At 43.6% G+C, this 19459-nt stretch overlaps 3 protein-coding genes, 1 long non-coding RNA gene and 1 pseudogene across 4 annotated transcripts; 2 read left to right on the top strand and 3 right to left on the bottom strand.

The window, feature by feature from the left end:
* The first annotated feature begins 937 nt into the window (after window positions 1–937).
* On the top strand, window positions 938–2304 carry LOC117864723 (transcription factor bHLH162). Its single transcript, XM_034748833.2, has 3 exons — window positions 938–1169; window positions 1301–1666; window positions 1817–2304. Exons 1-3 carry the CDS (start codon window positions 1002–1004, stop codon window positions 1880–1882), a joined length of 600 nt encoding a protein of 199 aa, XP_034604724.1. The 5' UTR covers window positions 938–1001; the 3' UTR covers window positions 1883–2304.
* Window positions 2305–4248: 1944 nt separating this feature from the next.
* Window positions 4249–4797, bottom strand: LOC117847411 (uncharacterized). The gene is made up of 3 exons (XR_011897084.1): window positions 4678–4797; window positions 4532–4606; window positions 4249–4358 (listed from the first exon to the last, which is right to left on the bottom strand). It is a non-coding gene; the product is annotated as an uncharacterized lncRNA (long non-coding RNA).
* Window positions 4798–6867: 2070 nt separating this feature from the next.
* On the bottom strand, window positions 6868–8210 carry LOC140220110 (protein ALP1-like; annotated as a pseudogene).
* Window positions 8211–10955: 2745 nt separating this feature from the next.
* On the bottom strand, window positions 10956–11578 carry LOC117847401 (uncharacterized). Its single transcript, XM_034728610.2, has one exon. It carries the CDS (start codon window positions 11552–11554, stop codon window positions 11093–11095), a length of 462 nt encoding a protein of 153 aa, XP_034584501.1. The 5' UTR covers window positions 11555–11578; the 3' UTR covers window positions 10956–11092.
* Window positions 11579–17910: 6332 nt separating this feature from the next.
* On the top strand, window positions 17911–19224 carry LOC117847151 (protodermal factor 1). Its single transcript, XM_034728319.2, has 3 exons — window positions 17911–18110; window positions 18408–18579; window positions 18668–19224. The coding sequence occupies exons 1-3, from the start codon at window positions 17996–17998 to the stop codon at window positions 18987–18989; spliced, it is 609 nt and encodes a 202-aa protein (XP_034584210.1). The 5' UTR covers window positions 17911–17995; the 3' UTR covers window positions 18990–19224.
* The last annotated feature ends 235 nt before the right edge of the window (window positions 19225–19459 follow it).

The following is a 19459-nucleotide window of genomic DNA, read 5'->3' as shown; positions in this document are numbered from 1 at the left end:
CACCAAATACATCAATCCTATGTTATGGCCATTGATTCATCAACTCCCTCGTTTCATCAATGTAGAGTACTTTTTAATTCAAACTTTATACTTTTTAGACCAATAGCTATACAATTAAAGTTTGCATCAATATATTCATATTCTAATTGATTTATGATGATGTTGATTTGTACATAAGGATTAGATATTATGAAAGAAAATAGTAGGCAATATATTATTTCAAATACATTTTCTTTCTAAAATATCTTGCCTTAGATTGATGGATAGATACTAGATCCTTGTTGGAACCGTTAGACTTATTGTCAATTTTGTTCGCTATATATTTGTTTGTCTAGAAAATATATGTGTTTATCGATTCATTCTAGCTATCAAGAAATGTTTGAACGAATTTGAAAGCATAATAATCAGCTACACGAATTATCCTCTTCGCAAAAAAAAAAAGCTACACGAACCATCCACTAAACAACCAGAAGAAAACTGCGTATATATCTAGACGTCTTAGATGAAAAATACATTTTTTTCTAATATTTATCGTGAATCTATGTTTCGCAAAAGAAAAAAAGAATCAGGATGAAACATATGAGGTATGTCGGCACGAATTTACCAAAGACCCGTTCATACTCATTGCTGAAACATTTCGTAGAAAGTTAATTTTGATTAGTTCAAGCTAGTCCCCTTCAAGTTCAAACTTCAAGAACGGTCTCCAGAGAGCTTCAAAAATAAACAACGCAAAAAAAAGGACGATCGAGATGTTCACTGTTTCTTACCGGAGCATTATAAAAGGCGAGTAAAAGTGCTAAATCGTGGAATAATAGAAATATATAATTGAGACCACTGTAGCTGGTCTACTACCGCAACGGTAAGCAAACCCGACCCGCTAGCGAGCCCTATATATAGCGAGCGCGCGCACGAGGAACACAACAGACAAGATCGTCCAGCTCGCCGGAGACGACTCCAACAGGCAGCCCCGCTAGCTGACCGATCGGCGTTAACCGCCGGCCATGGAGATGCCGCCGCCGCCTCCTCCTTTTGGTAGCCCCGCCGCCGCCGGTGGAGGCAAGCCTGACAGGAAGACGGTGGAGCGCAACCGCCGGAATCAGATGAACGCCCTCTACTCCCGCCTCGACTTGCTCGTCCGCAGCGGCAGCTCGCCGTCGTCTGCACCCCCAGTTCGTGCTCATTCATCATATCAAATATCATCCAACATGCATCTCTACGAGCCATTTACATATATATAAATAATTTACGGCATGATGATCAGATGATTGATCAATGCGTGTATTTTTGTGTGAACTACCAGGAGGTTCAGCGCGGAGCGCCGGTGATGACTCGGCCGGACAGGCTGGAGGAGGCGGCGGCGTACATCAGGCAGACGACGGAGAGGGTGGAGAGGCTCAAGGAGAGGAAGCGGGAGCTGACGGCGGCGAGGGCCTCGTCGTCCCAGCAGGGCTCCGGCTCCTCGTCTGCGGCTGGGCCAGCGGCGGTGGAGGTGGAGGTGCAGCACCTGGGGTCCGGCCTGCACGCCATCCTCGTGACCGGCGGCCGGCCGAGCGACGGGGCGTCGTTCCACCGCGCGGTGCGCGCCGTGGAGGAGGCCGGCGGCGAGGTCCAGAACGCGCACTTCTCTGTCGTCGGCGCTAGGGCCATCTACACCATCCACACGCTGGTCAGTCGTCGCCGTCGTCAATCTGAAACGGCTTTAAGCATTGCATTACGATTCGAACTTTTTAAAATTCGGGGGTGATTTTGCGCTCGATTTTGAAATCTATACACCGAGTGAGTGATTTCGAATTTGATACTATGATTGATCTTGCAGGTCGCGGAGGGAGGCATTGAGAGGGTGGAGCAAAGATTGAAGGCAGCACTGCGTGGAGGTGCATGATCTCTTATACAGCAAATAACTTCATCTTAACATGGGTCCATGAACACGCCTGGGAAACTATCAACTAGTACTAATTAGGGCAGTTCAAGTAAACTTTGTGTCTAACTGCCAGTCAACGCGCTGTGTCTTGGGGCTACGCATGTATCTGCCGCATGCTCTCTGCTGCTTGGGTGCGGTGTGCTAGCAGATAAAATAATACTGCAAACCGGGCCTTTTGATCGATCCTTGACTTTGACGAGGTGAACAATTGCTTTCACTTGCGAATTACCGGTTGGTGTATACATAGATCACGCTAAGAACGTGTAACATGCGGCAGTGAAAATCGCCCAAAAATTTACAGCTTTTTAACTATTTGTGTATGCTGTGTAATGAGGTGATGGTGGTCTGATCATATATACTTAATATATACGTCGTAATTTCAATTAATAATGGAAAATATATATAGCATGACGAGTCTTTCTGAATTAATATTACACGCAGATGCTTATATGTTTCCTGTGACTTGTAAATATTATCTTGTTTTCACTACCAGGAAACAGTTTTTTTTAAGGATCCAGGACACAGTAATTGATTGGAAGATGCAAACGCATTACAAGATAGTTAGGTCCAATTGCAGACCGAAATAAGTTGGCCACCACGTGATTGTTAACTGGTTGCCCTTGAATTTAAACAAAGTTTCCGGTGACATTTGAACTGATTTTAACTGCCTGCCCATCTTCTCTGTTCATCTACTTCATGACCGTCATTGAACTATAATAGCTTGTTTAGAGTCAAAGCTCAAATAGCGTCATGCTATTCATTAACTATTTTTTTTGCTGAAGTTAGATTTTGATAAGCTTAAGTTAGTATTACCCTGATTTGTGACTCTTGTTGGTTTCAACTCTAACCTACTTGGGACCGAAAGACTATGCTGTTGTCAGATTATTTTATGAAAGGCTATGCCAGTCCACCGGCAGCAATCTTTGCAAGGTATCCATGAGCCGAGGAGGTTTGTACTGTCGTTGGTGATGCCATGCTTGAGGACCAGCAACGCGTCCCTCTCATGCTGGATGCATCTCGCGCTAACATTATTTTCACTAGCAAAGTGTGGGCTGCTTCCATGCGTGCGCGATGAGGAAGAAGCTGCAGGTGGTGGCGGCGATGAGCAACCGGAACCTAGCAGCTGAGCGATGCATTGGTGGTGTCGTCGCCCAAGGATTCATCGTGACTTGTGAGCATGATGGTAGGTTGCTCCCTTAACATGGAACGGTGTAGTGGCACCAAGATATTCTGGTATGCTTGATGTCTAGTGCTGTCCATGTCATCTACAGCATAACGCTATACGTGTGGAAGCCGTTGGTCAAACAGTCATCAGTTGCCCACCGCCCCAGCTGATACGTTGGAGGACTTGAATTCCACGTCAGCTCCATACAAAGACATCAGTGTATTATTGACATATCCACAGGACACGGTGCAATATTGAGATGAAACATGCATGTCACGACCTTTTGAAACCTATTGCAAATTCATCAAACGCCTCTTCAAAATATAGTATGAGTGATTCACCTCTAACTTCTCAATATGATCTGCGACATAAGAACATAATGCACGGTGTACCATGGAAGACCATGCCACTCAGAGAACATATCCAAAGTTGTCTGGAAAGATTGAAATTTGAGTGCTCCTTCTTCGTTCTGAATATAAAAAGGAAAAAAAAATTCTCGAGTATGTTATCGGTAACTACTTAGAGCTTTGTTACGGTGCTTGGAAGGAACCACAGGTAATTAATTTGTAAACAAGGGTATTTAGAAGCACGTACGAGCTACCGGCCAGCCATTGGGGTGCCGCGTCGCCGGCCATCGTGCGCGCCGCGGCTGACCTCCCCACGGCGTCGGAGCACGAGCTGTCGTCAAGCTGCTGCCGCACGCGGACCCGCTGCTGCAGGAGTACGGCGTGACGGCACCGCTCAACCTCTCAGGGTGCGTTTGGTTTGTTGAATTTAATGGTTCATGGATAGAATGGTACATTTTGGATGGGATCATCCAGCACAGGATGGTACACCCACATGTGTTTGGTTGCTTGTATATAAGACGTACAAGTTCATACATGTTCTTGTTTGGTTGGATGTACAAGGTTGGCCTTGGCATAATGGAAAGCATATTCTGCCACTCTCAAACTAGCTTGGCGGGTAATGATTTTCAAACTTTCAACAACACCTCTCACAACCCGCCAAGACAAATGCCAGACAAATTTAAAACTAGCTTGACATGTGTTCTGCCAGACAAATGCCACCTTCACCAATATTGCAACTGGGAAACAAACAAACAGATGTAAGCCTTCGCCATATCAATGCTCAAATTGACTGAACTTGATAGAAGCTAGTCTACCTGGGTGTTAGGCCCAAGCCTCCAATCAAACCAGTACATATATCACTAATAATGTCACCATAAAGATTCAGCATCACTAATACATCAAAAAGACCAGGATTCTTCACAAGCTCCAAGCACATGCAGTTCATAATCAGTTGAGTCATCGTCAGCGCTGCTAGAACATGTAAGAAAGATAATTGATTCCAAACAGCACAAGCCTGATGATTCAGGCAGGCTGCCAATATCACGAGCGCCCCAACAATCAACAAAACAATGGATACAATCGACTGATAGAACATACCGTCATACAACAATTGTCGATGATGACCTCCTCATATTGAATTTCAGGGTACTTCTCTGCCACTTCACGGCAACACTACAAGCAAAACAAAAGTGAACAAAACATAACCTCTCAAGAAAAAGAAGGAACAACAGTAGATCACAAACCTTCAGGAAAAGGCCATCCGTCTTCCTCATAATATTGGCTTTGTGGATCGCAGAGACCCTTTCCCGGCCATTGGCCTTGGCATAATGGAAAGCATACTCTGGAGTCCAGCTCAGAATAATACCTCTCACAACCTGGAGAAAAATCAGCACACAATGAAAAAGAGTCCAGCTCAGAATAATAGAAGCAACGTGTCTTTAAGAAAGCCTACCTGATGCTCAAGACCACTATACTCTCCTTCAGTATTTTCATGAATTGTCACAAGTTTAGTCATATAAGGGCAACAGGGGAAATAGATCAGGCTACAACGAATAATCCATATAATCCAAAAGTTTAAGTAATATGTCTATAATATATCCAAAAGTTCAAATACATAGCTGAACTGAACTGTTTCAAATACATAGATGAACATGTAATACATAGCTGAACTGTTGCACATAGAGCACATAGAACTGAACTGTTTCAAATACATAGAAAATAACCCAACTAAAAAACCTGTTGAACTAAAAACCTGGAATGTACTCCTTGATATATCGGCCAACCCATACCATTTTGTTTGACACCGACAACCTGTTGAACGCCCTTGCTACTGAAGGATGGTCACATAAGCAAGCATAGTAGTGGACCAGATAGGCTTCATCGAATCCGGGGACAGCCATCAGATTGTCATATAGGTCTTTTGGGAGCTCATTGTCTACAGAAGCAGTTTGCACAATAGCATCTAAGATTTTTTCAAGGCCACTGAGCAACATATATCCCAAATCATCATCACCACTTATCCTTGCCCTCCTTGTTGGTGGTTGACTGGTTGAAGATTGTCCACCGTCATCAGCACCTATCCTAGCCCTCCTTGCTGCTGGTAGTTTACTAGCTGAAGACTGACCACCAATATTGCTTGACGTTGTGGCTTCACCATTGTTGCATGATTCCGTGGGAGCTTCACTAGCACATCCTTGTTCATCTGCAGCTCCATCACTTGCCTCCACCTTTTCCAAATCAATGAAATCTGTTCCAAGAGCTTCACTGCTTCCCTTGGCATACTTTCCAGTAGCCATAGCATTGTCAAAAATTGTTTCCATCTCTCGGTAGTGCTCCAATGGTGTGTTTAGGAAGTTGGCATCATCCTTATGATCCTGCTAGGTCCAAAATAAATAGTAGAACAGTAATATCAGCACAAATATCCTTACAACATCATCCCTGACTTGGCCAAGCCCACCACTGGAACAAATGGCTCACTGACCCAATGCACCAAGAAAAGGAAAATAGATCTTCTCCCATGTCCTTTTATCCAACCCCCCTCTCACTGAACACATTATTCCAATAAGCTATGGCATAGTTTCACAACTAAAAAAACATAATACTATATGTAGCATGCCAAGAAATTATAGGACGACGACACACAATGTACTGGTATTTTATTACAAGTCGAGATAATTGGTATAGGTGGCAAATAAACCAAATAATCTTCACATGTATCACTAATAAACATAAACCAGTGACCCACATGCTGCACACATGAATCTAAAATTACATTTCACTCCTCTACTTATTTGCTATCAGCCAAATTACTATTATTTGCTATCAGCCACATTAATAAGCATCCAAATTACTATTATTTGCTATCAGCCATATATACTTACGGAATAGTAGTAATGCACTTACCTTGATATATTCTTGATAGTGACCTGCATCAAGAGTAATTGTGCAAGTATCTTCATCCCAAAGAGCAGCACTGATATTCTGGAGCCTCTTCATCTTTTTATAAAGTTTTTTCCACTTCCTCAGATGGTTACTAACTTGGGTGCCAGAAACTTGACAACCCAGACTCCCATTTAAAGCCTTAGCACAACCATTAAGGTGGACTTGCTTGCACACAAAGTTGGTGCGATTGCCATTCCTCACAAGATCAGACAAGTAGGTCAGCACAAATGTTGACATCGCATTGGTCCATTGAATATGGCCCCCAGCAGCATCCATTTCCTACCAAAGAAAGTGAAAAAAATATAAGGTTCCAGCAGCATCGCATTAGTCCATTGAATATGTCTGATAGCAAACAATAGTAAATTGTTGCAAACAATATGTAAATCATAATAAAATTAATCACACCAGTATAATAATTTAAAAACACAAAAGGTTCTAGGTACAAAAAATTGCAAATATTACAAAGTTCTTATTACATAAGGACACTATATTTAATGGCCATAGTGGTTTTGTCGATCTTGCCACATCCTTTCAGCAATTAGTTGCCTCTTTTCAACCATCAACCTATGGTCATTTGACTGTGCACTAGCTAAAGTATGGGGACTAGGTATCAATGTGTTCTCCGGCAGAATGAAACAATCAGTGCCTTGAGAAACAACCTAGTTATGGAGGATACAACATGCTATGACAATATCGACTTGAGTAAGGTATGGGAAGAATGGCGTAGCATCATCAAGGACTTTAAATCTTCTCTTGAGTGATCCAAAGGCACGTTCTACAGTCACACGTAGAGAGGAATGCCTTAGATTGAATAGCTCCTTCTCATTTTGGACTGGATTGTTTCCCCACTCATTCAAGTGATAGCGCACACCACGAAAAGGTGGCATGAATCCAGGTTTGGCTCCGTATCCCGCATCCACAAGGTAGAATTTCCCTATGATATGAGGAACACAATGCTTATTTTATTGGTTTTAAGTAAATTAGTGTCTGAACACATACAACTATAGTAATATTACCTTCGGGAACTCGTAAGCCACCATTCTCACGCTTTAGGGCATCTGCTAAAACCACAGCATCATGTGCTGTGCCCTCCCAACCAGCCAGAACATAAGTGAATTTCATATCAAAATCTACAGCAGCCATCACATTTTGTGTTGCAAATGACTTTCTACCACGAAAAGCTAGCTCCATTGACTTACTAACCGAGGCACGTATATGTGTTCCATCAATGGCTCCAATACAGTCCTATTTGTTCAACACGTAAGAAGGATTAGTTCCTAGAAATATAAACCTATCAGCAAGGTACGATTGTCAAGTATCATACCTTAAAGTATGGATCCCATCTAGGGTTGCCTGCGATTTTGGTTGGGGTCTCCAAAGAAGGTGGTTGGATAAGATCATTTCTCAGCTCACCTATGGCATTGAGGACGATTCTAAAGTATCTACTCACTGTTTCACTTGATCTCCCAAAGTTTGTAGCAACTACCCTATTCCTTTCATTGTGTCCAATTGTATAGAGGAACATGGCAACTTGCTCTTCAACAGATACATGTATTGTGTCACAAAGCAATTGTCGTTCCCTTAAAACTTGACACAGTTGAAAGAAAGATGCTCTCTTAAGCCTAATCATATTTGTGCAGGTTGTGTCATCCCGCAAAATTTTATCATTGATGTAGGATATTCTAGCCGCATCCCTTTCCACTAATGGGCCATATGTAATAGGTTCTCTCCTATTCCTTAATCTGGACCGAACATACAGAACAACCATAGAAGCGGCAATATATGCAGCAGCATTGATAAGCAATTTTCTCCTTTTAACTTGCCTCTTGTCCATCTACATGACCCAAAGCAATGAAAAAATATTGCTTAAATAGGGGAAAGATAGGGAAAATAGGGGAAAGATAGCATATAGGGGAAAGACAGTGTCAGGAATATAGGGGAAAGATAGCATATAGGGGAAACATGCACATTATTTCAGAATATAAGAAGCCGGCAAGGCCGGACCATGAGTCCATGATGATCCAAAAGCAACTGAAAAACTCCAATTCATTTGCAACTACTTAAAGAAGCACTCAAGAGGATACAACAGTTATTATTGTTTTCTTCTCATTGTGCACTACTTAGAGGCATCCAAGAGCAACATTTGCAATAAGAATTTCAGTGTTACCCTACATCTCCATGGTCAAGCAAATCTAAACTGACAATAGATGTAACATTCTACCAGAAAAGCAGGCAATTCACATGAACAGAAAAGTAGGCAATTCACATGTAACATTCTACCACGGTGGTTTGAGCAATATCTTTGCCTCCAGGCTTCTAAACTGACCAATTGACAGAAAAGTAGGCAATTCACATGTAACGGAGTTTAATCCAATTGACAGAAAAGAGGAAAGGCATCTAAACTGACAGATTGAGTTTAATCCAACTGACAGAAAAGAGGAAATGCATCTAAACTGACAGATCCTAGGATTTGGTCCCCGTACCTTGAATCAGAGAGTAGTCGGCCAAGAACAATCCCTCTACCTCCGCTGCCGCAAACCTTGGTCCAATCTTGGTGCCTGACCCACGCAAACCCATCGATAGACAAGATTAGGGTTCGCGCAACACAAGGGAAAAAGGGGGAACCACGGGTCATACCTTGCCTGGTGGCTGCCGGCGAGGATCTGGTGGCTGCCGGCGAGGATCTGGTCGTGGACGGCGAGGATCTGGTCTGGGCTGGCAAAGAGCAGTCGGGGCCGGTGAAGAGCGGTCGGGGCTGGCGAAGAGGTGGGGGAGGAGTGGGCTGACGGGCACTGGACGAGCGGCGGCGTCGGGGAGCCGGCGGCGGACCTACGAGCGGCGGCGTCGGGGAAGAAGAGCCGGTGGAGGAGCGGTGGGTCGCGAGAGGCAGAGGAGCGGTGGGTCGCGAGCGCCATCTCGCGGGTCGCGAGGGGTTGCGCGGCGCGTTCAGGACGCCGCGGTCCGCTTATTTCGGGCGTACGGGATGGTTCAGCATATTTGTGGAATATTCTCTGAGTTGGTACAACTCTGTCCAGGATGGTGTGGTACAATTCAATCAACCAAACGCTGGGACAAGGTTCGATTCAGGACGAACTCGTACACGTACGCTGCCGTACACCCAACCAAACGCACCCTCAATCTGCGACGAGAACAACACGATCATCGTCAAGGCCGGCGCGAATACGGCAGCTGGCGCGCGCTCAAGCCCGTCGTGTCGCCGCCCCGCAAGTCAAGGCCGCCATCAGCCGCGCGGGAGCCGTCCCGCTGCTTGTCTCCCTCCTCGAGACCGGCGGCGCGGGCGGGACGAAGGACGCCGCCACGGCGCTCTACATGCTCTGCAGCAGCTCGCGTGAGAACCGGCAGCGCGCCATCAAGGCAGGCGCCGTGCCGCCCCTGCTCGACCTCACGGTCCACCCGGAGACCCGACGCACTAATTGAAAGTACAATTATACCCTTAGCTTTATTTTTGAACTAGTTCCCGGCCCACAAAATATAGGTTCCGGTCCACATATTTGTTCCACTTTTTAACCATTAGATCTGGACTTATGGACGGCTGTTAAAATTCTCGAGTACCGTAAAATTTCTCTTAAATAGTGGCAGGGCTTTATGAAGGACAAAAGGGGGACTTGTTCTCCAAATTCTTAAGGAACTACATCTACATCATTTGACTAGATGCATTACGATCCAAAACAATCGTGCTTCTTTATTTCTAGCTAGTCAAGCTCAGTAACTGCATGGTAAAAAGCCTCGTTTTGAAATTTGAAGAGAACTAATAACTAGCAAAAAGGTGTGTATCGTCGTTTCAAAAAAACAAAAAGTTGTGTATCCACATAACCAAATTAAGCATTATGTTGTCAAATATTATCTTTAATTTATTAGTAGGTTGTCAAGATCGAATGAATCACACCTCTAACTTCTCAATATGATATGCGACCAAACGGATGCTCTGCTATGGAAGACCAAGCCACTCAGAGAATAGATCCAAAGTTATCTAAAAGAGTGAAATTTGAGTGCCCCTTCTGAATCTAAAAAAGGAGATACTCGAGTATGTACCTACTTATCATTTGTAATGAGTGAATTTCAGTACTCCATATGAACACTTCATTAGGGTAATCAATGTAAACGGTATGTGGAGCTTTACGCAGGACAAAAGGGGCTTCCCTTGTTCAGATTAATTTCTTGTAAGAAATCACTTCATTTCACTGGTTGCAATAATGAGGGATTTAACAAAAGTGACAATGTTTCTTCTTAGATTTGCCCCCTTCTGTATTTCTAGTCAGGCTCAGCGACTGGATTGTAAAAAGCCTCGCACGAAACAAAAGATGTCAAATCAAATTATTCAACACCCACATCATTCCAACAAACTTGTTGTTCCAGAATTTCAACAAAAAAAAACAAGGTGATGCATGGAGCTCAAGCAGGACAATTGTACCCAAAAAAATATATAACATGTAAAATGGTTATACATGAACAACAACAAAGTTGCCAGCTAGCAGTAATACCAAAATTTACAGTGCACCGCAAAAAAGGAGAGAGAAATGCATGTATAAAAACCCTTGAATCACTTCACCGAGTCTCATCAGCACGATGCATCTGCAAAATAATGCACCTAGCGGCGTGCACGCTGATCCTTTGGCACACGAGATGTGTGTACCTCAGCCATGCACGTACACGTGCGGACGTGCCAAGCTCAATCGCCTCAGCTAGCTAGCTGTGTTAAGCGTAGCCGCACATGCCGTACGTGCACGGCGTCCCGGCGGCGCAGGCCCGGCCGCACGCGCCGCAGTTCGCCGCGTCGTACGCCACCGCGGCGCACCGCCCGCCGCAGCACAGCCGGCCGAACGGGCACCGCCTCCCGCACGCACCGCAGTTGCTCGCGCTGGCGAGCACGTCGGTGCACGCGCCGCCGCAGCACTTGAAGCCGCCGCCGGAGCACGCCCCCGTCGGGTGCCCGGTTGCACGGCACGTCAGGCGGCCTACCCGCTCCCTCCTAGCCGCCGTGGCGAGAACGAACCGGCTCGCGACCATCCCGCGGTCGTTGTCGCTCGCGCCGCCGCCGGCCTGAGCAGAGCCGCCGCCCGCCGGTGCGTTTCCGGCGACCACGCACCAGGTCGTCGCCACTAGGACGGCGAGGAGCAAGGTGGTTGAGGTCACCCGGGCGGCGCCGTCGTCCGCCATGCTACGCGTGCTCGGTGCTCCACTTCTCTCCTCCACCCTACTGTCTGTTTCTTTCTGACCTGTCGTTATATGTACAGACTGCACAGCGTTGCCTGCACGTAGTCAAAATTAACTAGGCGTAACTAAAAAAAATTTTACGTAAATGTGCATTGATCAACGGATCTAGGAGAACGAGATGTTACGTTTCCTTGAGGATCGGAGGCCACACATGCTAGATTCGCGCTTTGCTTCCAAAGTTCAAAGTGAAAGACGACTGTAACACAGGCAGGCTAGCAATAGTAGCACGAATTAGCTAGGCGCTAGCGTACTTGTGATCAAAGGGATGTACCCGCTGAACGACACGCGTCCAAGTGCGCGCCAAGGGGGCTACACGGCCAAGCTAGTGCTATTTTTTAAATAATTTGAACAATTGTACTCCCTCCGTTCTACAATAGTTTTTTCTAAAGTATAGTGTATGTCTAAATGCATACAAACATCTATGAATCTAAAAAAGTCAAAACGATCTAGAATTTAAAACGGAGGGAGTATATTCGAAGTTTTTCAAGAAGTTATCTAGTGCTCAGTATACTCTTGTCAATAGATGTAGACATACAAAAATTTACAAAAATGTCAGTATAATATGTTAATAAGCCGGAGTCCATGCATGCAGGAATGCTTTGATATCTTCTCAAAGAGTAAAAATGTACAAACCAAAACTTACCTAGACTGAGACTTACTATACTTGGTTTTAATTTTGGTTTTCCATTTAAAGGACGAGATTATTTAACATAGTAAAACATTTCCCAACTATTTTTCTCAAATGGACGAGGTTGTTCTTCTTCTTCATAATTTTTTTTTCTAAACTAGCCGAGGTTCATTTAGCAACCGACATTTCAACAAAAAAAACTGATGGTAATTTAGTGTCTTACACCATTCTCAATGCGAAGTTTCATGCTTATGTTTCCAAAAGTGCCACATAAGTAAGAATACATTTAGTTCATAGATGAAATACCTCACACAATGCATTGTTTTATCTTTTGTTGTTTCCAAGGTTACATGCAAGACACAAGCATTTCGGAAACCATGTACACATGGTTTCATCCCCGTGAAACCAATTTCTTCTCTTACCTCATAAATAGGGTGCCATGTCATCACAATTGTCTACATGGCACCTTATTTATTGTCCATAAAACTGCCATTAAGAATGGCCTCAGTAGTCAGTACATAGACAAAAAAAACCTTTGGGTATTTATGAAAATTAAATTTCTAAATAAGACCAACAACCATGGTCCATTCCCTCGAGGCACCCAAAAAAATGTTGTAGATTATTAGTGGTAATATCATCTATTAGACTTGTTTTGGCTGCTGGTACTATAGAAAAATGAGCTCACATAGGAATTTGAGCAGAAATGGAATCGGTCCCCTTCTACTGCAGCTTTAATGAAACGCATGCGGACCAAATAGGGCTACGAATTACTTATGATGATTAATCTCAAGAGCTATGTCTATTCTAAATTATCTTCGCGTTTGTTCTGGATCTCTAAACAAGGTGTTAAATTTAGCGCTTGCTGGTCGATGGGAGATTAGGGAAGAGCTGTAATGCAATACAGTTAGCTACTTAGCTAGCAAAAGATGATCGCTTGGTCGTGACTTCAGCGCCGCCATTAATGGCTCGGTCGGGCTCATACAGCTCATGCTCAGATGTGAAGTTGAGTCATGAGTGAGTGTGGCAGTGAACTCGAGCCGCGTCGCGACACGGCCAGGCATCGGTTTACCCGGCGGGAAATGTGAGTCGTGACCTTCTTGACCTGATCCATCTCGTTCCTATACCATACGCAGAGATGGAGATAAAAGCGAAAGATACATGTGACACGTCGCAGGGCTACTTTGATGGAGTATAGTGTTTGTTGTCCTAAGTCCAAATAGGTGTTGACCTAGATATATGAAGTCAAGCTTTCATATTATTTTTTGTTGTCATAATAATACGTAGGCAGCTTCGTTCGTCCAAGAAATCCATCATCAAAAGTACCTATGTCGAATCTTTCAAAAAAAAGTACATATGTATAATTTTGTTAAATCTTGATGCTATATGCTTAAAAAGTAATTCTCTTCCATTGTGCTTCGACTGATGATCCTATAGTCTATAGATGACAAGCAAACCAGATCTAAGTGAGGTACCACTACCAATAAGGCGAGAAAATTACATCGGTAAGTAACCAACGCATAACTAGGATACATGACACTAAGAGGGTTGAATTGGGTGTTCTGAAAATCAATACTCTAAACACATATAAAAACCTATTTCAATTTCTATCCAGATGTGCACTAAGTTTTTCTATATGTTGCTATCTCTACGAAAAAGAGTTTTGCACTCTAGATTCCAATCCTATAAACTACACATGTCAATTATAGGAAAGGTAAACGCGGAACGTAAGTGCAATAAGAAATGTGAAAGGTAAGTGAGGTAGAGAAGGCAAACTCTCGACGCGGCAACACGGCGATTTTTACCGAGGTATCGGAAAGCAAAGCTTTCCACTAGTCCTCGTTGTTGGAGCCCCTCTCAAAGGGAATGCCCGCGCAAGGACATAAACTCCCTGGTCAAGTAACTCCGTAGAATAGCCGACGGGCCTTCCCCACGTGCAAGTGGATCTCCGCCTAGCCTCTCTCGGATGCTCCTTGCCGCTCTTCACTTGGTAAAACTTCAGCAAAATGCCTAGGGCCTCTCCTCCCTATCACAAGCACTGGCGGCCACTCCACAAACGCGGTTGGCAGGTCTCGCAAGACTTACATCGGTAGAAAACTGAGCATTAGTCCCGGTTGGAGAGACGCATAGGTCTCAAAAATCCAACCGGGACTAATTATCTAGGACTAAAGGTCCCCATCTTTAGTCACAGGTCTTTCACCCGGGACTAAAGAAACCTTTAGTCCCGCTTGGTAAAGGATTTTTGCGCTAAAAAAATATTCTAAATTTCCGGGACTAAAGACAAACCTTTAGTTCCGGTTGGTAAAGGGTTTTTGCGCTAAAAAAAATTCTAAATTCCCGGGAGGCTTCCTTACCATCTCCCCTACACAGCAATTTTTCACGCGAAATATGCGCGTGCACGGTGTGTGGGATTCGAACCCGCAACCTCTTGCCTCGCGCGTAGCTTCCTTACCATCTCACCTACACAGCACATCCAACTGAGTATGGGATACTATCCTTTTGAATTCACCCGTGGGGACCCTTTAGACCCGGTTGGTAAAGGGGTCTCCACAGACCACGAAATTTAGACTCGGGACTAAAGCCTCCTTAGTCCCGGATCCAAAAATGACCGAGATTTTTGTTGAGGATGGAAAGTCATTTTTCTACCAGTGTTACAAGTCTCGGATTTACAACTCTTGGTGCGTGCAAGCACCGATACAAAAGGAGCTAACTCTAGGCTAAACCCTAAAGCAATGTGCTAATAGGCCTAAACTAGCACTAACCAAGACCTAAGCTTTATGCTAATTGCCTTAATATTCTCTTTAGCACTTTGGTGGATAGAGCACTTGTGTGTATGTGAGAACCAAGCCTATAGCTTCTCCAAGCTCTAACTTACCTCAAATGGATGGGCAATTGGGGTATATATAACTCCAACTCCAAGACCTAGCCGTCGTAACTTTCTGCGTATCATCGACTCATTCGTTGCCATGGTTACTATAGCCATTGTATGAATCGGTGAGGCCCAAATTATACTCCAAACCTTCTAGAGCCGATGCTGAGCTGAGCTGACGATCATCGACTGATTTTGGTGATGGTTACTGTTACCAGAGTATGTATCGATGGTAACAGTGCACGCGCCTACCTTAGCCTTGTATGTGGTCATCGACTGAATCGGTGATGGTTACTATTACCAGAGTATGAGTCGGTGGAATGTGTCGGTGCATATTTTCAGTAGGATTCGCTTCAAATCTTCGCGTGTCTTTCTCCCAGCTTCATTACCATCATTTGTAAGCCTTAGAATAAGACTATCTCTTGATTTTTAACTATCATTTGGATGCCGTAGAATTCTTCTAAGTCTTTCTTTTTTTCTATGGTTTTGTAATTCATCCTTGGAACCTATAAAACAACTACAAAGATACATCATGCAAACACATTAGTCCTAATAACTATGTTGTCATTAATCACCAAAATCATTATGACCTAGAGTCATTTTCCTTACATTGACGACGATTTGAACAATTTGATGAACTATACTAGATTCGTCAAAAGAAAATGATGCAGAAAAAAACAATATACCGACCAAGGTTGGGATCCTCATCCTGTCCTAAAGAGTTTTAGCCAGAGCAGGCCATAGAAATGAAGAAATTATATTTCATACTCCATTCAATCTACTAGAGAGATGCTTGAGTTTATGAATTGAGTTCCCTTCGGGCACATATATTTTATAAAATCAGAGAACTCAGTTCCTACTAGTTCCTACCTTTTACATGGTATATCTTGCTTGACACTTTCTAAAATTTCTCAAAACTTTAAAATTTTAGTTCAGAGATTTGTACTAGGTAGGTCCTTAGAATTCAAATCCCAGTATTGTGCACCAAATTCAAATCCTGCCCTGAATCTCTCTCATGTGCACCGAATCCAAATGCCCATATCGGAGTTCGTTCTACGACGACTTGCACTACATGCCCCGTTTAAATGCTCAGCTAGTCAGCTACCAAAATGGGCTCATAAAGTCATAATAGCAGCAGACTCCTTCCACCGACAAACTCCCACCCTCCTCTAGTCACCCGCAGCATGCCAACATGAATTTCAGCTGAAACAGAGCTGCACCACCACCCACGCACGCAAACAAATTTGAGCAAGTAAAATTAATTGCACCGCAAGAACAGTAAATGCAAGTACTGTTAGTATATTCGGCCAATGAGAAATGAACGCAGGAGAGATGTTTTTCGTACATGTGCTTTCTTGAAGGACCCCTCGCATCACCACTCATCAATGGAACTGCGTGTTCAAAAATGGCGGCCACAGAGCAGCAGCCGCTAGCTTCCGTCTGTCCGGGCCCCCGAACTCTCTGTAAAGCTCCGGCAGATCCACAAGAGATCACATGGCAGCCCGATCTCCCCGGGGCCAATCTCCTCTTGAGCAAGACCAGCTGCTGGCCTCTCGCGTCCTTGTGCTTCCTCCTTGATTGGAAGGCAGCCTGGTGTTAAAGGTGAGAGCACAGTAAATTTGGTTTGGTACTCGTTCCGTTCCAAATTGTAGGTCATTTTAAATTTTTAGTTTATAGATATTATTATGCACCTAGACACATGTTTCTGTAGTTGTCTTCTATAAGAAAAGGACCTTGCAAATTGAACCCATGTACTGATGGTCATTTCTGAACTTTGCACATGAGGTCAGTACGGTCAGTCCATGTCGTAGTAATTCCGAAGGAAACTGCACATGAATGACTCATGTATGATGTATATTAGTAAAATGCTGCCATGATGTGAACCAGCAATACGATAGCATGTGCGACGATGTTGTACAAAACAGAGGAGGCCCTTGTAAAAGACAGACGGCATTACATTCAGGGGCTAAAAACATGGTACCATACAGGTGAGATATGATGGATGAATGCGGGCAGCAGCCCACTGCGACTACAGTATACGCACTAAAACCTCGGCAGATGCAATCAGAATAATACACAGAAACGCAGAGGACTATCAGACTATGCACCAGTATTCTGACAGAGTATAAGCACACTTTTGAATATGCAGCAGTAAAAGATGCAGTGAAATCAGTTTTAAAGAAGTTACCAGATTTTCCTGTAAAGATATGAGACTTGTGATGAAATCTGGCCAAATCCTGTGCCTTTCAGTTGGATCACAAAATACCTTCAGCCGCTCCATAGTTATTCAGAACAAACTAGAGTTAGATCCCTCGACCCTCAGTGTTTCGCTGGACCAGCCAAACCCATGTTTCCATTAATAAGTTCGATAGATTCAGTATTTCAATTCAGGGATCAGATCGCCGAATCCAGCTCGAGGTATAGTTAGGTACACTGAGTAGGTGGGAGGCACCGATTCCGATTAAATCTGCAGTCTGGGAATAGAAAAGATCCTCATTTTCTGTCAAAAGATGCCTGCCCAAAATCCACGAAGCTCTAAGCTATCACAGTTCACAGCCTTAGTGCCCTTTTCCTTTTTTTTTGCACAATATTTGTAGAAAAGAATTTGGGCTAAAATACTCAGTACCTTCATTATGCTAGTTGAGAGCAAGCAGATCACTGCCGTGACAAGCTGGACAAACCAAGATCATTAAATGTTGGCCAACTACTAACAGTGTGATGAACATGTACACATCTTTGCACGCAATAGCTTCAATGGAACTGTGGAGCACTGCTCGAATGTATATATATGTGCCTGAAGGGAACTCAGTTCATCAACTCAAGCATCTCTAGGTTCTCAACCAATTCTTAGGCCACATATTCAGTCTTGTCTGTAGACGTTGAGAGCAAGATGGCCAGCAAGGTTCTTCTTGTCAGTGCTGTCCTGGTGGGGCTCGTCACCCTGAGTTCTTGCAGGAGCTTGGGAGAATTGTCTGAGCAGAAGACCTACTCTTCTGCTCCCAGCTGTATTTTCTCTGACCCTATTCCTTTTGTGTAACATATATCTATTTTATCAGCTTTCTTCATAGTAATAGAACAGAATTTGCAAAATTGTGAAATGTAGTATTATACTACAGAATCATGCATGTTAATATTTTAAAGAACACCGCATATAGCATCTTGCTAAATAATGCAAGCACAAAAATGATGGTTTTGCTCAACATAAACTGCATGCTTTCTGATCATCAGAATTATGCAAAGCAAAGCAAGTGGCAACTTCATGCATGCTCCTCAAATAACAGTTGAACTATGTATCTTACCAGATGGTAGCTCCCCAACTCCAACGTACGGGACAGGAGGCGGGTACAAGCCAACGCCGACGCCGGATTACAGCACAACGCCGACACCATCTTACGGCTCTACACCAAGCACCCCAAGTACACCTTCCTACGGGATCCCAGAAATCCCCAAGCACGGATTCACTGGATCCTGCGAGTAAGAGCCCATATGAGCATGCATCATAAGTACTAAACATTAACGTGCAAAAAAATTTAACATGATCGTTTTGGCATGAAAATTACAGCTACTGGAAGAGCCACCCAGACATGATCGTTGCAGTTGTTGGATCCCTTGGCAACATTGGCAAGACTTTTGGTACTGCCTGCAGTTTAATTGTCGGCAAGAAGCTTGAGAATCTGCATGATGCACTCTCAAACACCAGAACTGATGGTGTCAGCGCCCTGATACGTGAGGGAGCAGCTGCATACCTCAACTCCATCGTGAACAAGAAGTTTCCTTTTACCACCCAGCAGGTGAAGGATTGCATCATTGTGGCCGTGACCTCTGATGGTGCTGCTTCTGCCCAGGCTGGGATCTTCAAGAAGGCAAATGAATACCACTACTAGACACAGATGTTTCCTGCCTAAATTGTTTTTCTCAAATGATGTTCCACATCATTTCTTCTCCATGATTTTCCTGATTTTTTTAATGGCTTGTTGTGTAATATCACCTCTAAGATATGTTGATGAATTTCTTGTAATTTATTGGTTTGACATGTAATATCACTACCAAATATTATGTATATTGATGTATTTGTTTTTTTATATAATACCACTGTCTAAGGTATTTTGGATGTTGTAACCCTTTCCTGTTTCTGAGCTTGAATGCTACTTCTTCCTATGTTCAGTTTGAACTTTTAACAGAAGGATAGTCATAGTCCAGTTTCAAGATGTTCATGGCTGCTGACAGTTTTATACTTCTATCGTCTATACACTGACAAACAATAGCTGCAATTTTTCACTATCTTAAACTCCATATGGCATTAAATATCTCTTCAACCAGAAAAAAAACTAAGGGTTAGAACTAATTACATGTT

Source organism: Setaria viridis, chromosome 1, assembly GCF_005286985.2.
Source record: "Setaria viridis chromosome 1, Setaria_viridis_v4.0, whole genome shotgun sequence".
In the NCBI taxonomy this organism is placed as follows: domain Eukaryota; kingdom Viridiplantae; phylum Streptophyta; class Magnoliopsida; order Poales; family Poaceae; genus Setaria; species Setaria viridis.
Note: the sequence above shows the minus strand (reverse complement) of the source record. Positions and strands in the feature narration are given on the sequence as shown.

Coding starts and splice junctions, on each gene's coding strand:
- LOC117864723 (XM_034748833.2), top strand. CDS start 1,002: ATGGAGATGCCGCCGCCGCCTCCTCCTTTTGGTAGCCCCGCCGCCGCC. Junction 1,170..1,300: donor CGCCGTCGTCTGCACCCCCA/GTTCGTGCTCAT, acceptor GTGAACTACCAG/GAGGTTCAGCGCGGAGCGCC. Junction 1,667..1,816: donor TCTACACCATCCACACGCTG/GTCAGTCGTCGC, acceptor TTGATCTTGCAG/GTCGCGGAGGGAGGCATTGA.
- LOC117847401 (XM_034728610.2), bottom strand. CDS start 11,554: ATGGCGGACGACGGCGCCGCCCGGGTGACCTCAACCACCTTGCTCCTC.
- LOC117847151 (XM_034728319.2), top strand. CDS start 17,996: ATGGCCAGCAAGGTTCTTCTTGTCAGTGCTGTCCTGGTGGGGCTCGTC. Junction 18,111..18,407: donor CTACTCTTCTGCTCCCAGCT/GTATTTTCTCTG, acceptor GTATCTTACCAG/ATGGTAGCTCCCCAACTCCA. Junction 18,580..18,667: donor GGATTCACTGGATCCTGCGA/GTAAGAGCCCAT, acceptor TGAAAATTACAG/CTACTGGAAGAGCCACCCAG.